General features: G+C 39.9%; 1 protein-coding gene across 11 annotated transcripts in view; it reads left to right on the top strand.

The window, feature by feature from the left end:
- The window catches only part of shisal1 (shisa like 1), a 267,217-nt gene that overhangs the window by 69,343 nt on the left and 177,159 nt on the right, over positions 1–20,715 (top strand). For all 11 annotated transcript variants that reach the window (XM_062981949.1, XM_062981950.1, XM_062981951.1 and 8 more), the window contains exon 4: positions 19,412–19,717. In XM_062981949.1, coding sequence (XP_062838019.1) covers positions 19,412–19,717 — 306 coding nt within the window. The remainder of the gene's footprint in view (positions 1–19,411; positions 19,718–20,715) is intronic.

The following is a 20,715-nucleotide window of genomic DNA, read 5'->3' as shown; positions in this document are numbered from 1 at the left end:
AAGGAAATAATACACTATTTATACTCGTGTGAAGGTCTAGAAATTTTCCATAACATCCTGATTATCTGCTTTGAATTGGATTATATGGCAATGTAGACTCATATAATCCAGTTCAAAGCTGATAATGTAGATTACTTGTTTTGATAATCTAGATTATATGGCAATGTAGAAGGAGCCCCAGTTCCATGCAAATGTTTCAGACGACAATTGGCCATGTTGTCTGAGGGATTCAGGGAGTTATTTCCCTAAAAGTAGCATTTCCCAACTTCAGTGCCATGATATCATTGAACTGGCTTCATAATACTTGTTTAGTCTACCTCATATAGCTAGTATAAAGAGTAACCCCTCTCCCCCCCGCCCCATGGCATCAAAACTATGGGGAAGGGATCAGGCAAAAGTAGCAAAATGAAAATTAAAGTTTGGGTGAGATTATTCTGGAAAATGCTGTATTCTGCTTTTTCCTCTCCTCCCTTCTTTGCACAAAAGAAATGGTTTGGCCATAATAAATACACCCAAAATTTGCTATTATTTCAGACATGATGTAAATTATCAATTGGCTGCCTTATTTTCAGTCTGTAATTACATCTTTCTAAATGAGATTGAAAAAGGAACTGGGAAGGACATTTTTTTGTTGTAAGAACAAACCAGTTGTGCTTCATTGAGCATAATTTATATTTTAGGTGTTCCAGCTAAACAAGCACAGTAATTGCTATAAATGGGGTAACTGAGCTTGTCTTCCTTTTTAGCAGGAAGAGAAAGCTTACATGAGTACTGAATCAGGTCTTCAGTGGTCTGCTTTCTATTTTTAATCTCTTGATCAATAATGTGCGCTGGTCTGCAGTACCTTGAAAACTTTTTGTTTGAGATATTACCTGCCTTAAGAGATAGGTTTGTGGAGTCAAGTTGTTTATTCGACGCCATAAATGTGAACAGCTCAAAATTACATGATTGTCTCTCTGCATTATATGTTCATATATACTCAATAGCATGCCTGCCCTGTGCTCCAGTCAGCAAGTACCCTAGTAATTTGGTGGTTAGAATATAAGAGTTGTTCAAGTAGCTAATTCACTCAGGATTAGTAACTAGGTAACCATTAGGATGAAGGGAGAAGCAAGAGGATGGTCTTTAGCTGATATAAAAGTTGTTCAAAATATCAGTAGTCCAGATAAACAATCACCAAGGAGGAGGGGTGAAAATTATGCCAGAGATTTGTAGACAGCTGTCTCCAGTTAACAAATTCCGAATGAGGTCAATATCTTTTATTTAATAACCACTGCGGTTATTTATTTATTTATTTATTTATTTACAGTATTTATATTCCGCCCTTCTCAACCCGAAGGGGACTCAGGGCGGATCACATTATACACATATAGGACAAACATTCAATGCCCATATACACATAGAACCGAGACAGAGACAGACGCAGAAGCAATTTAACCTTCTCCTGAGGGGATGTTCGATTCTAGCCACAGGGGGGAGCAGCTGCTTCATCATCCATTCTGACCACACTTCCTCATTCCAACGTCATAAATTAGTTAAATTTGCCTCCCCACTTTTTATAAGTGCTACCTTATTTCCTACTTGATAGATGCAACTATCTTTCGGGTTGCTAGGTCAGCAACGAGCAGGGGCTATTTTTTATTTTTAATTGACGGGTGCTCACCCCGCCACAGGCTGGCCTCGAACTCATGACCTCATGGTCAGAGTGATTTATTGCAGCAGGTTGCTCACCAGCCTGCGCCACAGCCCGGCACAGTTAGCACTATCTCTCCTTGTTGCTTTGTTGCTCAATGATTAGTGGCAATGATTCCTCTGCATGTACGGGGAGAGGAGGATCCCCATTGTTTCCACTCCCGGCTCCTAAGATTCAGAGAGAAATAGTTATCAATAATTGCAAATTCCCTGCAATCCTCCCTTCATCTGAATTTTCTGACTTCAGAGTTATGGCAATACGCTAATTCCCTTGGGTGTAAGTGAGTCCGGATCTAGCCGGATAGTGTTGGTGGAACCGGCATACCAATATGGGACTATAGACATCAGATGCATATTCCAAAGAGCGCTCCGTTAGTCCAAATCCTATCCAACCAATAAGGTATATTTAGAAAAAAAAATATCCATCATTACAAGACTTAAGGGACAACAGACCACCCTTAGAAAATCAAAAGAGCAGAAAACAAATTTTGTAGGTTTTTGCCAAGCCCAACTCCAGTTTAAATTGGACCTTCTGATTCTAAATGGGCCAATCCCCAAGGATAGCTGGGGTGAATTCACCTTTTCGAATCTGTTTGGCTCTAGTAAGGTGGACTACGCTTTGCTCTCCAGGAATGCCATTTACAATATTCATCATTTTAGCATTGGCACTAGAACAGACAGTGGTCATCAGCCCCTGATTCTTGGAATACTTGTTTTTGGGCATAAAGTTTGCCTAACCCAAACCTGTATACCAAGGGTTGTCACGGGGATCCCACACAAGTCAAGAGTCAAGTAGTCAGATGACAACATAGCTAGACTAAAGTCAGAAGCAACAACCAGATTAAGATCAGTAATCCTATCAAACCAACCGGTAGTAACCACTCTGGCAGCATGCGAAGAATTAATCTATCTTCTTCAAGACGACTAAACTTATGTCACCAAGCAAGGCTACTCTCAAGCTAAAGACACCAGGTCAGTGGTCCCTATCTGGTTTGACAAGAAGTGCCAGCTGAAGAAAAGTATTAAGAGATACATTGGCTGTAAGAAGTCTGGATCCAGTGATCCACCCCTAACCTCTTTCAACTAAAAAGGGAAAACAAGTTCCTTGTAAGGCAAAAGAAACTGCAACATGAACAACACAACACCTGGGCTCTACTGCTGAATGCTTCATTAAACAACAATGCTAAAAAATTATGGCAGCTTATATCAGGAGCCCTACTTTCTCACAATAGAGCTCTAGGTTGTGTAATTCCAGCTCAGCTATCAGAAGATCATTTTAGATCCATCTTCACTGAAACTTGTTGCCATAGCTTAGAATCCAAGAAAGGCCAGGAAGTCAATTTTCTGGATGTGTCTGTTTGTGACCCAGTGTCTGTTGACACTATTCTGGACTTAATTCATCAGTTGAAGAACAGTAAAGCCCTGGGCTCTGATCATGTCCCCACTGAACTCATCAAAACTAACTTTGGATCATAATAAAGATGGATGATGATGAATAAGGTACTGCAGTTTACCATGATGTATGGAAGACAGTCCCTTATAGAATGCATTGATTACTGAAACAAAGAGGTGATTTGTACAGCTGTAGTTTAAGTGTTGTACTAGGACCACAGGAGACAAAAATTCAAAACTGCCCAGCCATTAAAGCCACTTGGTGGTCTTCAGTCAGTCATATTCTCTCAATCTCAAAGGAAGGGAATGGCAAATTCCCTTAAAGTAAATTGCCAAGAAAACTTCTGATATGTTCATTTTAGGATTGCCATTAATCAGAAACGATCTGAATCTATTTTCTTCCTTCTAGATCCTGATTCTGTCAATTGTCAATATCACATTTTAATAATTTTGTTTATTCTTCATGGTTGGAAATCCTATAGCCAGATACACTTCTAACAAATCAGAATATCCAGGAGACCAACCCTCTTGTAGCTACATGTTTTGCAAAATATCCATTTCCAGAGAGATTTCAGGACAAGTCTATATGGCACTGGAAGTAGACTGTGGGAGTTTTTTGGGTTTTTTTTTTTTGTAAATTCTTAAACTATTGGAAGATTATAGAATCAAAGCAAGAATATAGGTTCTGTAGACATATAAGTGCATCCAGGTAGAATATATATTAGTTCCTTGTTAAAATCAACCATCTTTTGGATAAAACAATAGAAATTGATGATCGCCAACAGAACAAATTTTCTCTACGGTAATGCCATATTTGTCAGATGATTAATCACTGGTTTCTAGTGCCAGAGTGTGGCTTTTTTTTATTAAGGCCTTCAGGCTCTGGTTTGTTTTTCAAATGTACACATACATGGTTTCAACTATTTTAGCCTTTTAACTTCTGCTTTTAACTTGAGTTGTTTAACATGTATTCATTTATATTATATTATTGCTTTAAATATAGTTACTTCAACTATTAATATTTTAAAAAAATTATTTGCTAGCCTAAAGTCTCACAATTAAAGTTGAGCTCCCTGTAAAATGTGATGCAAAACTGGCAAAGCTGTAAGACTGGCAACATTCTTGAGATATAATTTTGTAACCATCAATCAAGGCTCTAAATCACAGTTGTCACTAATGTGCCAACTGGGATTTAGAGGTCTGGAAGGATAGGCTGTTAATCCTGGGCAAGGTTGATATTGAACTTGACTGGGAACTTGATTGTGCAATTGCCTTTGCCATCATACTTATTCGTCTTTTCAGAAAATAAAAGATGGCATTGGGCTGATGTGTCTAAGGATCCAATCAATATTTGCATTTTCTGACAGAAACCCACAATTATAGTCTTCTCTTCCCCACACAGGTGGAAGGCAGTCTCGATCAGGGTTGGCTTGATGTGCCTTCCTCTTGGCACATTTCTCCCTTTCACCCTTCATTTGTGCCTCTACAAATTTCACAGCACTACTGGTCACAACTGACCTCCAACTAGAGCACTCAAGGGCCAGGATTTCCCAGTTCTCGGTCTCTATGCCACAGTTTTTAAGGTTAGCTTTAAGCCCATCTTTAGATCACTTTTTCCTGTCCACCAACATTCCTTTTTCCATTCTTGAGTTAGTATAGTAATTGCTTTGGGAGATGGTAATTGGGCATTCGGATAACGTGGCCAGTCCAGTGGAGTTGATGGCATAGGAGCATCACTTCAGTGCTAGTGGTCTTTGCTTTTTCCAGCACATTGACATTTATCCCCCTGTCTTACCAAGAGATTTGCAGGAGTTTCCAGAGACAATGCTGATGGAGGTACTATCATTCTCTGGTATGAGATTATGCACTCCTGTGAGGCAATAGAATATGTTGATGGGAGTAGTGGTATTGATAGGGTCTCCCCATATAAGACAGGCTTTTGCTGAAGAGACAGACTAAATGAGCCAAGCAACTACTAGGAAGTAACCAGAGTTGAGAGTAATACTGGCGTAGGGTGTGTCTGAGACCATGGCACCATAGTTAATATTTGTTTGTACTGCGTTGAAGGCTATGGTAAATGGATAAGAACCCTGAACACAACTGTTCAACAACTTGGGCAGAGAAATAGAAGATGGCAACAAAAGTGTAGAAAAAGATATCTCCTCCACAAGTTTTGAGAAATCAGGCGAAATTTAAACCAAAATGGATAAAGCTTACTTGTCCGAACGTATCTCCCGCTATGACCCACCTCATAGCTTAAGATCTTCGGGAGAAGCCCTGCTCTCGATCCCGCCAGCCTCACAAGCGCGGCTAGCAGGGACAAGAGACAGGGACTTTTCAATAGGGCCCCCCTCCTATGGAATGCCCTCCCTAATGAGATCAGACAGGCTCCCTCTTTCCTATCTTTTCACAAAAAAATAAAACTTGGTTATGGGACCAGGCTTTTGTGTGATAGATGCAGCATCAATTACAACTATAATGAATTCATGACAAAGTGACAGATTTGGATTGTGACTCGGAACGCGCCTCTGAATGTATATTTATATGTATGTCTTAACCTAATTAATTTGAATTATTACTATTGTGATAGTAATATTTATATACTTGTTTTATATTTGTAAGCCACCCTGAGTCCTCCCAGGGGGTGAGAAGAGAGGGACAGAAATGTTGTAATAAATAAATAAATAAATAATGCTCTATGACCAACGGAGAAGAGCACTGCATGATCAAGAAGACATAAAAAGCTGGTGGAAATGGAACACTGAAGATTTATATTAAAAAGATGAAAGTATGATGGATTCATTCAAGGAAGAAGTATTTGAAGATGAACCTACAATTGCAGAAAGTGATCTGGAAGCTACTCTCAGATACGTTTGAAATAATAAATCACCAGGAACCAATGGCATACCAATAGAGCTGCTTCAAGCTACAGAGACAGAATCTACTCTATTTCTAACTAAAATCTATCAACAAATATGTACAATAAAATAATGGCCCAGAGATTCAGAAGTCCTCAATATGAATTCCAGTACCCCAGAAAGTGAACACCAAGGACTGCAATAAATACCAAACCGTTCCCTTAATCTCACATGCAAATAATAAAACATACTGAGACTGTATTAGCCACATAATGAGAATACATGATACACTCTATAAGACAATAATACTTGGTGGGATGGAAAGGAGTAGTGGGGAAAGGAATACTGGGTTCCAGATGGATATAGTCAACCAAAGAAGTCACTGTCCTGAGTCTGCAAGATCTAAGCATAACTCTTTATGGCAGGGTAACTTGAATATCTCTCATTTATCGGGCCACCATACACCAAGGTTGGTTTGGGAGCAGCTAAGAACAAGGAAGCATGATATATGCGTGACCTTTTTTGGGAGGAGCACACACATGCTCCTTGTTGAGTGTGGCCCTCAACATTAGCAAGCACCAATTTACAAGTGATATGGATTCCTCTACATTCTGCCGAATTTGAAAGTGACTGAATAATCCAATTTCACCAGATACAGAAATGTGACAACTGCCCACCACATCTAGAAGCCATACCAGGCACCTGCCTCTGTGGGCTGGTGGTTTAAGCTTCACAGGGGCAAGTAATTACTACTGTGTAGTGATCAGGATTCTAAAAAAAGAACAATGGGCACCACATTGTCCATCATAGAGAGATGGGCATTCATGCCTGACTCTCCAAGTGGCTTAAAAGCACTTTAACACTCTTTGCAATGTGGTCAAGGGAATCCAACCAGAAAAAATTATTCCCTTAGCTGAATTTCAACATCATGACCAGTTTCCTGCTTGATTGTCTTTTGCTGTAATTTTTTCTCACATCTTAAGTATGGAAGGAAATGTTTCACTAACTTGTGGGTTTCATGCAATTATGGAGTAATTAATGCATGCAGATGCATAGAGTGTAATGTGCTAATGACAATCAAAGCTCTTTACCAGCAAATTGAATTCATTTCACTTACTGATTTTTTTTGTGTTTCAATTTTAAATATGCTTCCACATCATTTTAAGATTCTTTTATGGTTAAGGTTATAAAATTTGATGAATTATTCACATGAATTCCTCATAGGCTTTGGACTTGTGCATTTTTGAGGTGTTTCTTCCATCTCTGTCTCTCTCCCACCCACCCCTCTCTCATTCTTCTAAAAAAAGTACCATCCCGTGCTTTTTTTCTTGGAACTAAGCTCCATTGAGTTCAGTGAAACATGTTCATAGGTAAGCCCTTATAGGATTACAGCCAAGTTTGCCTGCATTCAGTTTGATGCCCTTCTTTGGAATGGTCAATGATTTTTTTTTGTTTTCTTTCTTTAATAAACAGCATCTTGGGACAGGAGAAAAATACAGAAATGACATGCTATGTCCTGTTGTACATGTCCTCTGAGACATTATCAAAACAGAGCACGGATAGTGACTGCATAGGTGAAATTTCCCATAATGTCCTCCCTTTTCTGCAGCTTAGTCTGTGACCAGACTAAAATTCATCTAGCCACTGGTACAAACCTAAAGGCAGTGTCGCACCTCAGGATAGCTTCACCTTGCTAAATACACCAGACTGCACACAGAACGTAGTCTTTTTAGTTCATTAGAAAATATAAAAGGAATGGGAGCCCTGGTGGCGCAGCCTGTTAAAGCACTGAGCTGCTGAATTTGCAGACCGAAAGGTCCCAGGTTCAAATCCCGGGAGCGGAGTGAGCGCCCACTGTTACTCCAGCTTCTGCCAACCTAGCAGTTCGAAAACATGCCAATGTGAGTAGATCAATAGGTACCGCTCCGGCGGGAAGGTAACAGCGCTCCATGCAGTCATGCCGGCCACATGACCTTGGAGGAGTCTACGGACAATGCCGGCTCTTCGTCTTAGAAATGGAGATGAGCACCAACCCCCAGAGTCAGACATGACTGGACTTAACGTCAGGGGAAAACCTTTACCTAACCTGTAAAAGGAATAAGTTCTTAAAAGGTAAAAAATACCGTTCCAAAGAATTAGCTGTAAAATAGTTCCAAGAGATTATTGCAAAATAAATCCATCCAAAAGAATGCAGGAAATCACCAGAGTACATAAGGTCCCATAACATGAATAACAAGGCAAACAGCAAAGTCCCAAGACACAGAGGGCAAGATAATCCAAGAAAACTAGAGTGAAACCCGGGGAACGTGATAGCTCTTAACTCAATATTCACTTACATTGGGATGCTCTTAAGTAGGGGTTCCACTGTAACTTGACCTGTGTCTAACCCATTGGAAGCGATAAAAATTGCAAGTATTCACATAACCATGGGAAAGTGGGTTTTTGATGTTGGAATGCCCTAGTCTTCTGGGATACATATAAATGCAAATGGCATGGACAATGTGAATTGTATCATTTGCTTTCTACCCAAGTGTGAAGGAGGCATTCTGCTCACCAGATATTCATAAAAATGCCAACCTGTGTTGGGTTGCAGCACAGAAAAATATCCCATGCTTCTCTGAATTGAAAGTCCTTTAACTTTAATTGCAAAAATGGAGTCATTACATTTTATTGCGAAGTGGGGTGGGATGAGAAGTAGAAGAAAAGGAATACAAACTGAGATCCCTCTGTGGTTATGTTGGTAGGATTTGTGAAGTTCACAGAAGCATTCCATCATGGCTTCTGAAAGCTGATTCTGTTGCACCCCAAGGCAGCGCAAGCACTTGAAAACCAGGCAGGAGCCAATATAACACACAAACTGTTTATTGAAGCAGAGTAAATATATAGGTCTATACACATTTAAGGTGTATAGAAATGGTCCATAATATATAGTCTATTGCAATTCAAAAAGAGTTCATCAACGTCCAATTTGTAATCCACAAGTGAAGCTCGATAGCTTCCCTTAGATATCAAAGTTTGTCCATGAAACAATAGTGGAAAACAAAGCACTGCAAATCCGCTTGAAAAGTCCCGTAGCAAAGAAGCAAGGTAAACAAAGTGGAGTTAATCTCGATCCAGGAACAAGGAAGTCACGGTAACAAGGCAAGGTCTACTTGGGAGTAGCGGCTCGGCACGGCTCTCCTGAAACTGGAAACTCGGCACGGATTCAGAAGACAAGGCAAGGAGCTGGAAACTGGAACCTCTTCCGAGGAAAGGCAAAGTTGACACCGCAATGAAAATACAGTGCAGAGTACTTTTAACAGAATCCCAAGTCTGTAAGAATTAAGGAGTACAGGGCCCACGTATAGCAAGGTAAACAAAGCGGAGTCAATCTCGATCCAGGAACAAGGAAGTCACGGTAACAAGGCAAGGTCTACTTGGGAGTAGCGGCTCGGCATGGCTCTCCTGAAACTGGAAACTCGGCACGGATTCAGAAGACAAGGCAAGGAGCTGGAAACTGGAACCTCTTCCGAGGAAAGGCAAAGTTGACACCGCAATGAAAATACAGTGCAGAGTACTTTTAACAGAATCCCAAGTCTGTAAGAATTAAGGAGTACAGGGCCCACGAAAGTTCTCATGGGAAAACTAATCATTATCTAGTTTGAGAGCGAGTCTTTTACTTCTTCTCAGTCCTTGTTTTCTACTTCTATCTTTGGTAACAAAATCTCTCTGATTAAAACTTCCATTCTCCCCCAAGTCTGTATCATCTGGTGTGGTTAATGCTGAAGAGAATTCGGAATGTTTGCCAATTAGCAGATCCATGATATCCAGCACCTGCAAGGCCATGGGGCCTGAGTTCTGAGCAGGAATGTCTTTGAATTCTGCCGCCTCATCTGTTTCTGACTCCAACTCTTGATGTAACCTGGGCCATGATGGCTGAGCCACAATAGATTCCCTTTTGTTGAACGGCTAAAGCAGTATCTTGGGAACATATAATATATACTTGTGTATAAGTTGAGGACAAATTTGGGGTGGGTCACTTATGATATGGCTTGTGGGTAAAACATCAGCATGAGTCTCTTAGCATCCATTCAATGGAAAGATGAAAGCTTCAGACAGAGCAATCTCAGGGGACCAGCCACCCTTGTCTACTGCCACTTTTCTACCCAGGCATTGCAAAAGACCACCAGAACTAGTAGAGGTAGATGGTGCTTCTTTTAGTTTTTCCAGGAAGTGATAGTTTGGATATCAATAGGATATCAATAGGTTAGCTTAGACTGTCTGCAGAGAACCTAAAAGAAGCCCTGATCCCTTCAACTCTTCCCACCCCAGTAGGGAAGTCCCAAAAAAACCACCACAGTATTGGAGAGAACAGAGAGGTTTGGGGCTTTTTTCAGCTTTTGCTATCTCCTCTATTCTTTCTATCCTGGCGGAGAAGCATCAAACAGCCGTGGTGGCAATGAGACAAAAAAGAATCTGGGCTTTTTAAATCAGGTTCTCACAACCCCTTGTAATCTCCCCATCCCAATGGGGAACCGCCAAAGAGCTGTCAGTTCAGCAGAGAAAGTAGAGGACATCAGGGCTTTTTTCAGGTAGTCCTGAGACATGGACTTCTGCTCTCTCTTTCATGGTGGGGAAGTGCTGAAGAATCTCTGCTGCTATTTTTTTCAGAGGTACCATTTTAACCCATATATAAGTTGATTTGAGGCTTATACTTTTGATTTATACCCATGTATAAAGAGTGATGCTCCCTGAAAAACCAATCTTTCTGTCCTTCCATATCTTACAAATGAGCTTCCTTTGCTTTGTGGATGGTCATCAGAAAGTAAACATGGTCTTAAAATTGCAAATCTAATATCAGAGGCACTTGAAATGTGCTAACGGCAGGGAATATGCATCTCCCTATAATAATGTCTAGTTTGATCCTCGGTGCTTTTATGGAGGCACTACTCTTAGTTTTATTATCTTATCTCTTATCTCTTTAATCCAGAGGATTAGATGCATGGCTGAAGAAGAAGAGAAGACTGTAGTATACAACAAATTCATACAACAAGCAGAAACCAAACAGTGCACATAATATATTATTACCAAACAGATTCCCGACAGGTTTCAGATAGCATACTTCTTCCTTAGGGGTGAAATAAATTGTGCAGGCAGTCTTTCAATCTCATGTTTATTCTCTTCTGAATTCTGTCCATTTGATAGAATGGTTCAGTAATAAAGGAAGATATAGAGGTTACATTCTTTTTTTCTTTTTAGTTATTTGTTTGGACACTTTTTCTTTGAGGCAAATTGGGTTTTTTATTGTCCATGAACAGTCTTTGCATATTAACTATTTCATTGGTTGAAGTCAGGGCCCAAATTGTTCACTTTTTCTTTGCATTTGATGGGCTTCAGTGTGTTATACATAAATCATAGTCATTTTCTTTTTAAATAACAAATTAAAAAGTGTCATTTCCAGGGATCTACATGGTGCTCTGAGACCAACATTTCATGCTTTACAGTTGCTGTTAGGGAAGAGGAACCAAACTGTAATATATACTGAAAATGTTCTGTTTTGATAATTACTTTTTGTATATTCTAATTGTATTGCTTTTTAAGTTGAGAGGCAACAACAATTATCCTCATTAGTTTTTCAGAATGAACTACAGCCATGAAAAAGATGAGAATTCAATACAATATATGATTTGTGCAAAGATTCCTCACTGTTATTCAGGCATTCAGTCTTGTTCCTCTGCACTTCTTTTTGCAAATTGAATCTGAATGACAGTTTTCTATAAATTAAGCCTTTGTTTCCTTTGTGCATGCAAGAACCAAGAATTCCCAAAGGTCTGTTCTAATCCATTGAGTGAGATTACATGTTTTATTTTTATTTTTATTTTTTGCAGTTCAGGACATTTTTTGTTGCAAAGAATCTTTTCTTTGCACAGAAATACTTATAAACCAATGCTTTTTTCTTTCTTTCTGCAGTTAATAATATATTTTGTGCTGAAGACTCTAATTTTTTTTTACAGATGTGGAAAAGTTTATGGTAGTTGCCCATTTTATTCAGGACATACGTTTTCAACAAGAACAAAAAAATTGCAAATTTTCCTTGCATCAGCAATTTACAACAGAGCACCCTTCCAGACAGGCCCAAAATGTGGGATCTGTCATGGATTTACCTGAGGTGGCCAAATGACACCTCAATTAAATCCAAATTAATCCAGAGCAAAGTGGAATTTCTGATTTGGATCTTAATATAAGCTTCAGATGTTTCCAGTTGTGGGCCCTGTGGGGATTAACAGAAGTTTGTTAATCCTGAATCAACCTTTCCCGAGTCAACCTCTACTTTATCCAGGAGGGCATGTAGCCACCGCCCCAGGGAAAGCCTGGGGTTTGGAATGAAATAATCCCAGTTCCTCCTGGGATTTGGCCCTGTCTGGAACGGCCCTGAGTCAGAAATAAGAGCTTCTGTACAGACTGACCCAGAATGAATAAAAGGGCTGTAGCTTCATATGCATGGATATGACTGACTAATGTGGTAGAACTACATACTCGCCACAGAATAAAACTCCCTGCAGAGTACATGGTACAATAAAGACAAGCTGATCCACCTACCCAGAAAACTGATGGTGAACTTCTCACCTTAAAAGTTGAACCTTTTCTGTTTATTTAAACCCAACCGCCTGACAAAGACTCCTGTGAGTCAAAACCGGTTGCAGGTTTGAGTCAAGTTATATGGAAACTGGAGTCTACTCATATATAATAAAGAACAGGACATTTACTCACATGAAAAACTTGTCCTTATACTTCAAGAGACGAACCGCTGATTTCTACTTATATACAATTGGGACAGTCCTTTTCTTTGGATATACATTGAGTTTGTTTCATATCACCACAAGCAGTGGGTTTTGGTCTTCATAGCTTAGGGGAACCCATTGTCCTTTTAGTTAGAACTACTGATCAGTCAGCAGGGTAGGTATTCCCGATATATTATGTCTTGACAAGTATACCCTGCACAATTGGCTTTTCACACTTACAGGTTCAACCTTTGCAGATTTAATATGTTCTCTCTAGAAATGTTTAGGTTTTTCCAGGGTCAGCTTCTAGCACAGAAGCTAGGCATCCCAAGAGAGATCTTCTCTCAAATAAAAAAATACTATTTTTTATTTGTAGTTTTTCTACTTCTGTAGGGATTTGTGCCCCTAACCCGAGCAAAAGTCACAGGAAATACCATTCCATTCTTGGATCCTTGTAATCCCAACAATTGTCATATAAATACCCACCTTTCTTATGGCAATTGTGCAGATTTCCCTATAGAAATCAACAAACGGGTGCTAGTGAATTTGTTTGATACTTCTAAGAATATCAGTTCAATATTATGACACTGCAACAAAATGCTAAAGAGAGAGCAGTGAGAGGGAGAAAAGGCAAGGCTGTGGGCTGAGGATGAGATAGAACTGTGGTTTTCAACCGAGGCAAATCTCATATGGTTCAATAAGTGCTGTGGTGAAGAAATCATATTTTGGAGGAAGGGGAATGGTTGATTTGAACTCAAAGAAAGCAAGGTGTTTCTAGTAGTTCAGTAATAAAGGACACAACTTGGTAGAGTAAAAGACAAAACTTGGGGGCAGGGGAAGGCTCACAAACATATCCTTTTTATTTTCTGATTTAAACAAAATATTTTTCAACAAAAGTAATCTCTACTATATTTAAATCTCTTCTATATGTAATTGTCAGAAGCAGATGTTGTTTTTAAGGAACAGACGGAGATTCTACATATGGCTTCCTCTAATAATTTTTTTGTTAAAATAGCGTTCATTTTTCACTAAATGGTTTTTAATGAACTGAACAAACAATATATGCAGAGAGACAACTGATGGAATTGTGAGAAGTGCTAATGTTTGGGTCCTTATTCTTCTACAAGAAGAGAGTTCTACAGTAGTTCTAAAAATATAGAGAACATATAAAGGCTTTCAAACATTCACTGATGTTGAAAGAAAATAAGCCTTTCTCTATCCCAAGCACAGGAGCCGACATTGATTTGCTGCAAAGCTTGGAAATGCTACTTTATTTACTATGTCTTCCAGATCCTACTAGCTTGCATGACTCCTAGCCAAGCCATGATAACTGTAGGATTCTGTGAATTACAGTGTTAAAAGTGAGTGCTGGTTCAATGAGAAGGTGCTTTCTGTGAGTTGTTCTGATCTTGAATACATTCCCATTTTCAGTCCACTCAATCCGGATGCTAAAAGCTTTTTTTAAAAAGTCATGTCAGTAGAATCATTTTACCCTTTTTTTTTCAATTTCTTTGATTCCCTACATCAAAACCCTCAAAATAAGCAGAATACATTTGTCCCCTTTGTATGAAGCTGGGTGGTCATTGTTGAAGAATACTTACGCTGTGGATTTCTTGGAATCACAGAATAGAACCATATTATTATTAGTGTTATTGTAGTTTCACATATGAGTGGTTTCATAGAATTATAGAATCACAGAGTTGAAAGAGACCAAAGGGGCCATCCAGTTTGACTCCCTGCCATGTAAGAAAAGCACAATCAAAGCACCCCTGACAGATGGTCATCCAGATCCTGAGCTTCTTCCACCACACTCTGAGGCAGAGAGTTCCACTGTTGAACAGCTTCTACAATTAAGAAGTTCTTCCTAATGTTCAGGTGGAATCTCCTTCCCTATAATTTGAACACATTGCTCCCAGTCCTAGTCTCCACAGCAGCAGAAAACAAGCATGCTGCACCTTCCTTATGATGTCTATTCAACTGTTTAAACATCGCTATCATGTCTCCTCTCAACATTCTTTTCTTCAGGCTAAACATACCCAGCTCTTTATGCCACTCCTCATAAGGCATGTTTTCCAGACTTTTGATCATTTTAGTTGCCCTCCTCTGGACACGTTCCAGCTTGTCGATATCCTTCTTGAATTGCGGTGTCCAGAATTTGACTCATTATTCCAGATTAGGTCTGACCAGAACAGAAGAGGGACACTATGATTTCCCTTGATCTTGGCACTAAACTCCTTTTGATGCAGGCCAAAATCCTAACATTGATGAAAGATTTCTTGCCATGAATGGCAACTCTTTCAAATTTGTAATTTAGTACTTCATTATTCCAGCTCAACGTATTTCTAAAAACCTAAATGTCTTTCTCTGACTCTGTCATGTCTGACTGTGGGGGTTGGTGCTCATCTCCATTTCTAAGTCAAAGAGCCGGCGTTGTCCGTAGACACCTCCAAGGTTATGTGGCCAGCATGACTGCATGGAGTGCCGTTACCTTCCCGCCAGAGCAGTACCTATTGATCTACTCACATTGGCATGTTTTCAAAATGCTAGGTTGGCAGAAGCTGGAGCAACAGTGGGTGCTCATTCCGCTCCCGGGATGTGAACCTGGGACCTTTCGGTCATCAAGTTCAGCAGCTCAGTGCTTTAACACACTAAATTAAAATTAATTAAAATGTTCTCCCTAGGAATCTCTAAGTCATCCAGAGCGATTGTATGGGCAACTTCAGCTGGATGTTGCCCATACAACGTCACACTGGAGGATCCTAGAGAGATGTTCTGTCTTATAAGAAAATTGTCTTCATTTTATTTGTGCTTGTTCACTTTCATCAGTGTCCTGTGTCCCTAACCCCAGCATATATGAAGAGCTCTACTTAATCATTGTCTTCTCTTTCTATTGGGTTTTGTATGTTTTTTCTCATTAGTTTACTACCCCGAGCCACCAGTGTACAATACATTATTCATTTAATAGCTAGTGGTACATAGTAAGAAAATTAATGGAGCTCTCCATAGCTACATATCCAATGGTTTCTCAGGCACAAACGTACTAGTAGCCTTAAGCAAATTGCTATCACTCTGCCTCCCTCAGGTTCTCATCTGTAATGTGGAATATTATAATATTTACAGAATCATCTAAAAATGAAAGATTTAAAATATTATAAATATTTTCATAATCTCAGGAAAGCAGTGTGGAACTGTGAATTTTATTTAGTTACACATTTGTGTGGTTTCTATTCTGTCAGTGGTGGTATATAAAACAGTTCCCAGTAAAAAGCTGGTGTTTATGAGCATTACTGTTACCATACAGGTTTATGAGCCTTGCTATTTTCATGGCAACAGACTAAAACAACTACTCTTTTGGAAGTTATGTTGACAGTTTGGCTCCTAAGATGTTTTAGAGGTGTCAGGAAGTTTGTTTCTAGAAGATTGGCTGTGTAATCGCTGAAAGTTTATGCCATAATAAATGTACCAGCAGACTCTGTATTATTTTAACCTATGCCGTCACACCCATGCACCTTTTACAGCTTTAAGATGTGCTTCTTCCTTTGCCCAGGTGAACTGCGGGGGCCTTACTTAGAAGCTCTGGAAATCCCAGTAACCAAAGGCACTTCAAGTTGAACAATCAAACAAAATTTTATTTTCACAAAGTCCATGGCAGACTTGGCACACATAGTTAAGGTTGCAAATATAAACAGTCAACTTATAAAACCTTACAGATGTTCCTTTCTTGCTTTTCCCCTTTAGTTGCTGGTTTAACTTCCTCCAAAGGTGAAGAGATCCTGAGATCCTCTTTACCCTAGCCCTGAGCTATCAGAAAGAGCAGGTCTATAACTATCTAAGCTCAAAGCTAGTTTTTGAGGCGAAGTAGGTAGAACTTCTTCCAGCAGCAGAGAAATCCTGAGACATTCTCTGCCCCAGTGCTAAGCTACTATTTTTAGAAAGAGCAGGTCTTTCCCTATCTGTGCTCAGCACTGGTTTTAAAGGCAGAGGTCAATACTTACGATGGCTTTGTCAGAGTTGGCCTGGCTTGGCCACACAAGCACATCTGAGTTCTTTTTTTCTTCAGTCTAGAAGGCAAGAGGCTTCTCAAAATGGAGCCTTCTTTCCCCAAGAAAAGGGCAGTCTCCAGAACAAAAAGATACATTTGCAAGCTGCAAGCAGGAAAGACTTTGCTGAGCTAGCTACAAACTCTACTAATGGCTAACTATCAGGGTGCTGCAGAATCTGCAGCAACCCTGGAACAAATGCAAACAGGTGCTATTTCTACAACTATGGGCAGCTTGTAAAATCAAACTCCTGGGAGACGGAACACCTCCAGTTTACAATGATACAGGCAGGACCAAATATATATGGGGGTCCATTTAGTTAAAATCTGTATCGTGCTAGTAGATTGTCTCTTGTACATTGGTGGACTGCTTTGATGCAGCTAGTGAGGTGAGTATCAAATAATCATATCTGAAAAAGAGCCCTCATTAAGGTTTTTAAAATGATGTTCCTGTTTTTGTCTTCCTTCACCACCTCCAAGAACCATTTGTGGCATGCACATTTAGCACACATGACATTCTAGGCAATGAAGTAAAAAAAATTGAACCAGGCTGTGAACATAATGGCATGCCATGGTCGGTTTTGCAAAAACATTGACAGAAACAGAAAGGCATTTCATTTTCAGGCTCATACGGTGACTTCCACCTCCAACCCCCTCCCCGTCAAAATTTCATACTGGTTTCTTTTTTACAGCACACTCTGTTCCATTAACTTGGTCCTCCATTTAAAGATGCCGCACTCAGCAGCCTGAAAGCAAGACCAGAGGGAATAATTTGGCAGTACCTGTGCGTTTTGTACTGCTGAACTACACAGTTGGCAGAATCATATGCTGCACTTCTTATCAAGCTGAGCAATTGCATGCTTGAATGCAGAGCTTGTAGTTATGGAGGGCTGCAGCACGTCATTGTATCCACATTTCTTAAAAGTAATAGAAAAGAGAAAAGAAATCCTACCAGCACAAAACAATTTACAAAGTTCTCCAAACTAGTTTTCTTTAATTTTCTGTGAAAGGAGTATACCATCTGTGAACGTAGTTTCTACTAGGGTACATTCAGCCATCTGTTATCTTTAGTTGGTGTAGTCCAACCAAACTAAATCACATGGTTATGCTGATAATATAATTTGTCTTTCAGAAACAGCTGAGCGTAGGCATGACTTTTTAATGCACAGTTTGTACTGACAATAGCATTTTAGAGACAATAATATCATCATACAGGTGTGCTTGTTTTTTCCCCTATCATACATATCTCAATAAACTCTTTGTGCAGGATTTCATAGCAAATCTTGTGGAATCTTCCAAACACTAAAACTGACCTGAAAAGAAATATTCATGTTGAACTGTACCAATATTGTAGATATTTGAATGAAGCTCTCACAATAAAGTATTAAGGGACTAAGTATGTACATATATAATTAATACCCAGAGAGCGGTTTTCTGTGAATCACTATGTATGCTGCTCTGAGAGATATAAAATGAATTACAGGCAGTCCCCGAGTTACAAACATCGAACTTACAATCAACTCATATTTAAGAAATGGGTTGAAACAACCGGAAGTGAGAGAAATCTACCCCTTGGAGGGAATTTTACTCTTGAAAAAGTCATCATGGGGAAAAGGTATCTCCACTGGAGTTTCATCACTAATCCTTGTTTCCACAGCAAGCCAATTTTTTTTCAAAATCCAATTATCACAGAGACAGAAAGTGAGGTGAAATCTTTTGAATGGGGCACAGACAGAGAAACAAACACCACAGGGGTATTAACTAGTGGTGTGCATTTGTATGGAATCGCTGTTTGTTTTGTGTAGTTTTTATTTGTTCCCATTTCCAAAGATGAATAGAATTTTCATCTCACTTATGAAAAAAACTGAAAACCATTGGCGGCAATGGGAGGAATTCCAAGGCTCACCCCCCCTCACCTTGCTCAGTTTTTGGGCTAGAGGGGTGAAAATTGCCACACACAGAGGGCATTTCAACCCCTTTTAGCCCACCAACTTTTAAAATGTTTGACTCTTCCCCAGAGTACTATTGTTATTATTAATATTATTAATATTAATATCCATTGGCACACATCAGCTGTCATGGGGAAGCAGCCCTCTCTCAGACCCAGCTTAGGGTCCCAGATTAACTATTGTTATTAATATTATTATTAACCCCCATTGGTACACATCAGCTGTAATGGGAAAGCAGCCCTCTGTCATACCTGCTTATTGTTACGCAGCCCGAAACAAAAGGAAAACAAAAGCAAGCACAGTGACCATACAGCTTTCTCTTTTGTGTCGCCTTTTGTTTCGTCTGAAAATGGCATCTTTCATTTCATGCATCCAAATGGACAATACTAAACGAATAGATGAATGAAACAGATGAAACAAATACCATGCACATCACTAGTGTTAATCCTTCCCTATGCTATACATATGTGTATTTGTGTGTGTACCTGTTCTGACTTACATACAAATTGAACTTAAGAATAAACCTACAGAACCTATATTGTTCATAACTTGGGGACTGCTTGTATAAGTAAGAATAGATTAAAAAACTGGCAGACGAACCATCCATATATGGTCAGAGAGCTCATCCGTATATGTATTTTAAAATATCTAATGATTCATGATAATGGCAAGAAGTCAAGGCTCATTGTTGACACTTATTTTGTCATTTCTTTTTTGCAGTAATTACAGCGCGTTATTAGGAGTGTGGATCTATGGCTTTTTTGTTGTGGTCTTGCTGGTACTGGACCTTTTGTATTATTCCTCAATGAACTATGATATTTGCAAACTATACCTAGCAAGCTGGGGAATCCAGGGGAAATGGATGAAACCGGAACCAAGTCGGTGGATTAAACCTTCTCAGGACCCAAGACAAGCACAGACTCCGGCTCAACCTCAGCCTATGCCTCAAACATTGCAGACAGGACATGCATTGAAAGGAGAAGCTTTAAATCCACCGCTGATGTCTTTTCCAAGCTCAACTGCCTGGTAAGTTTTTAAGACCATAGTGCCTTTTTCGATGTTGTAATATTGGCTCATTTCCAACATTGATCGCAAAGTGGTTTTATGGTGTCTGTACCATAAAAGAGAATGGAAGCCTCCAAAGCGTGGTTCTACACTGACAAAGTGGGATGGAGCTGGCATCCGAAACAGGACTGCCCTGAGTCGACTCAGCAGTGACAGGACATCCGCACTGCCCAACTTGGTTTAGCACAACTAAGCAGGGATTGAAATGTCAACCCTCTCCGCCCATGTCGCTGCTAGTTACAGCAATTGCAGGGAACCTACCTTACAGTACGAGTGCCATGTCTTGTGACTTGCAAAGGAAGATGGAAAGAGGGGTGAAGCCTTTCTTTCTCTCTGCATCATTAGCTACAAGATACTTAAGGAGGAGGATGGACCCCCCAGCATAAGGTAGGTTCTATCTGTCACTGCCATAGCCAGCAACAACATGGCGAGGTGAGCAGGAGAGGGCAGCTGTTCTGTGTCTCCAGGCTACCTGATTCCAGAAGCAAGGGGTGACTGTTGGGATTCCTGCAACCAGTTCTACATAGGAATCAGATGTAGGTGTCTAGACTGCCATAACTTGAAGGAGAACCCGAATCCTAGTGGAAGGAGCTGCCGCCACAGGGGCCGGATAAATGGCTTCGATGGGCCGCATGTGGCCCCTGGGCCTTAGTTTGGGGACCCCTGGTTTAGAATTATCACCCTCATCTGAAGTGAGGGATAGCTAACACTCCAGAAGACAGGAGCAGAATTCAAAACGATCTTGACAGACTAGAGAGATGGGCCGAAACTAACAAAATGAAGTTCAACAGGGACAAATGCAAGATACTTCATTTCGGCAGAAAAAATGGAAATCAAAGATACAGAATGGGGGACGCCTGGCTTGACAGCAGTGTGTGCGAAAAAGACCTTGGAGTCCTCGTGGACAACAAGTTAAACATGAGCCAACAATGTGATGCAGCAGCTAAAAAAGCCAATGG

This window comes from Anolis carolinensis, chromosome 5 (assembly GCF_035594765.1).
Source record: "Anolis carolinensis isolate JA03-04 chromosome 5, rAnoCar3.1.pri, whole genome shotgun sequence".
NCBI classification, from domain to species: Eukaryota; Metazoa; Chordata; class Lepidosauria; order Squamata; family Dactyloidae; genus Anolis; species Anolis carolinensis.
The sequence above is the reverse complement of the archived record's forward strand: the minus strand, read 5'-3'. Positions and strand labels throughout refer to the sequence as shown.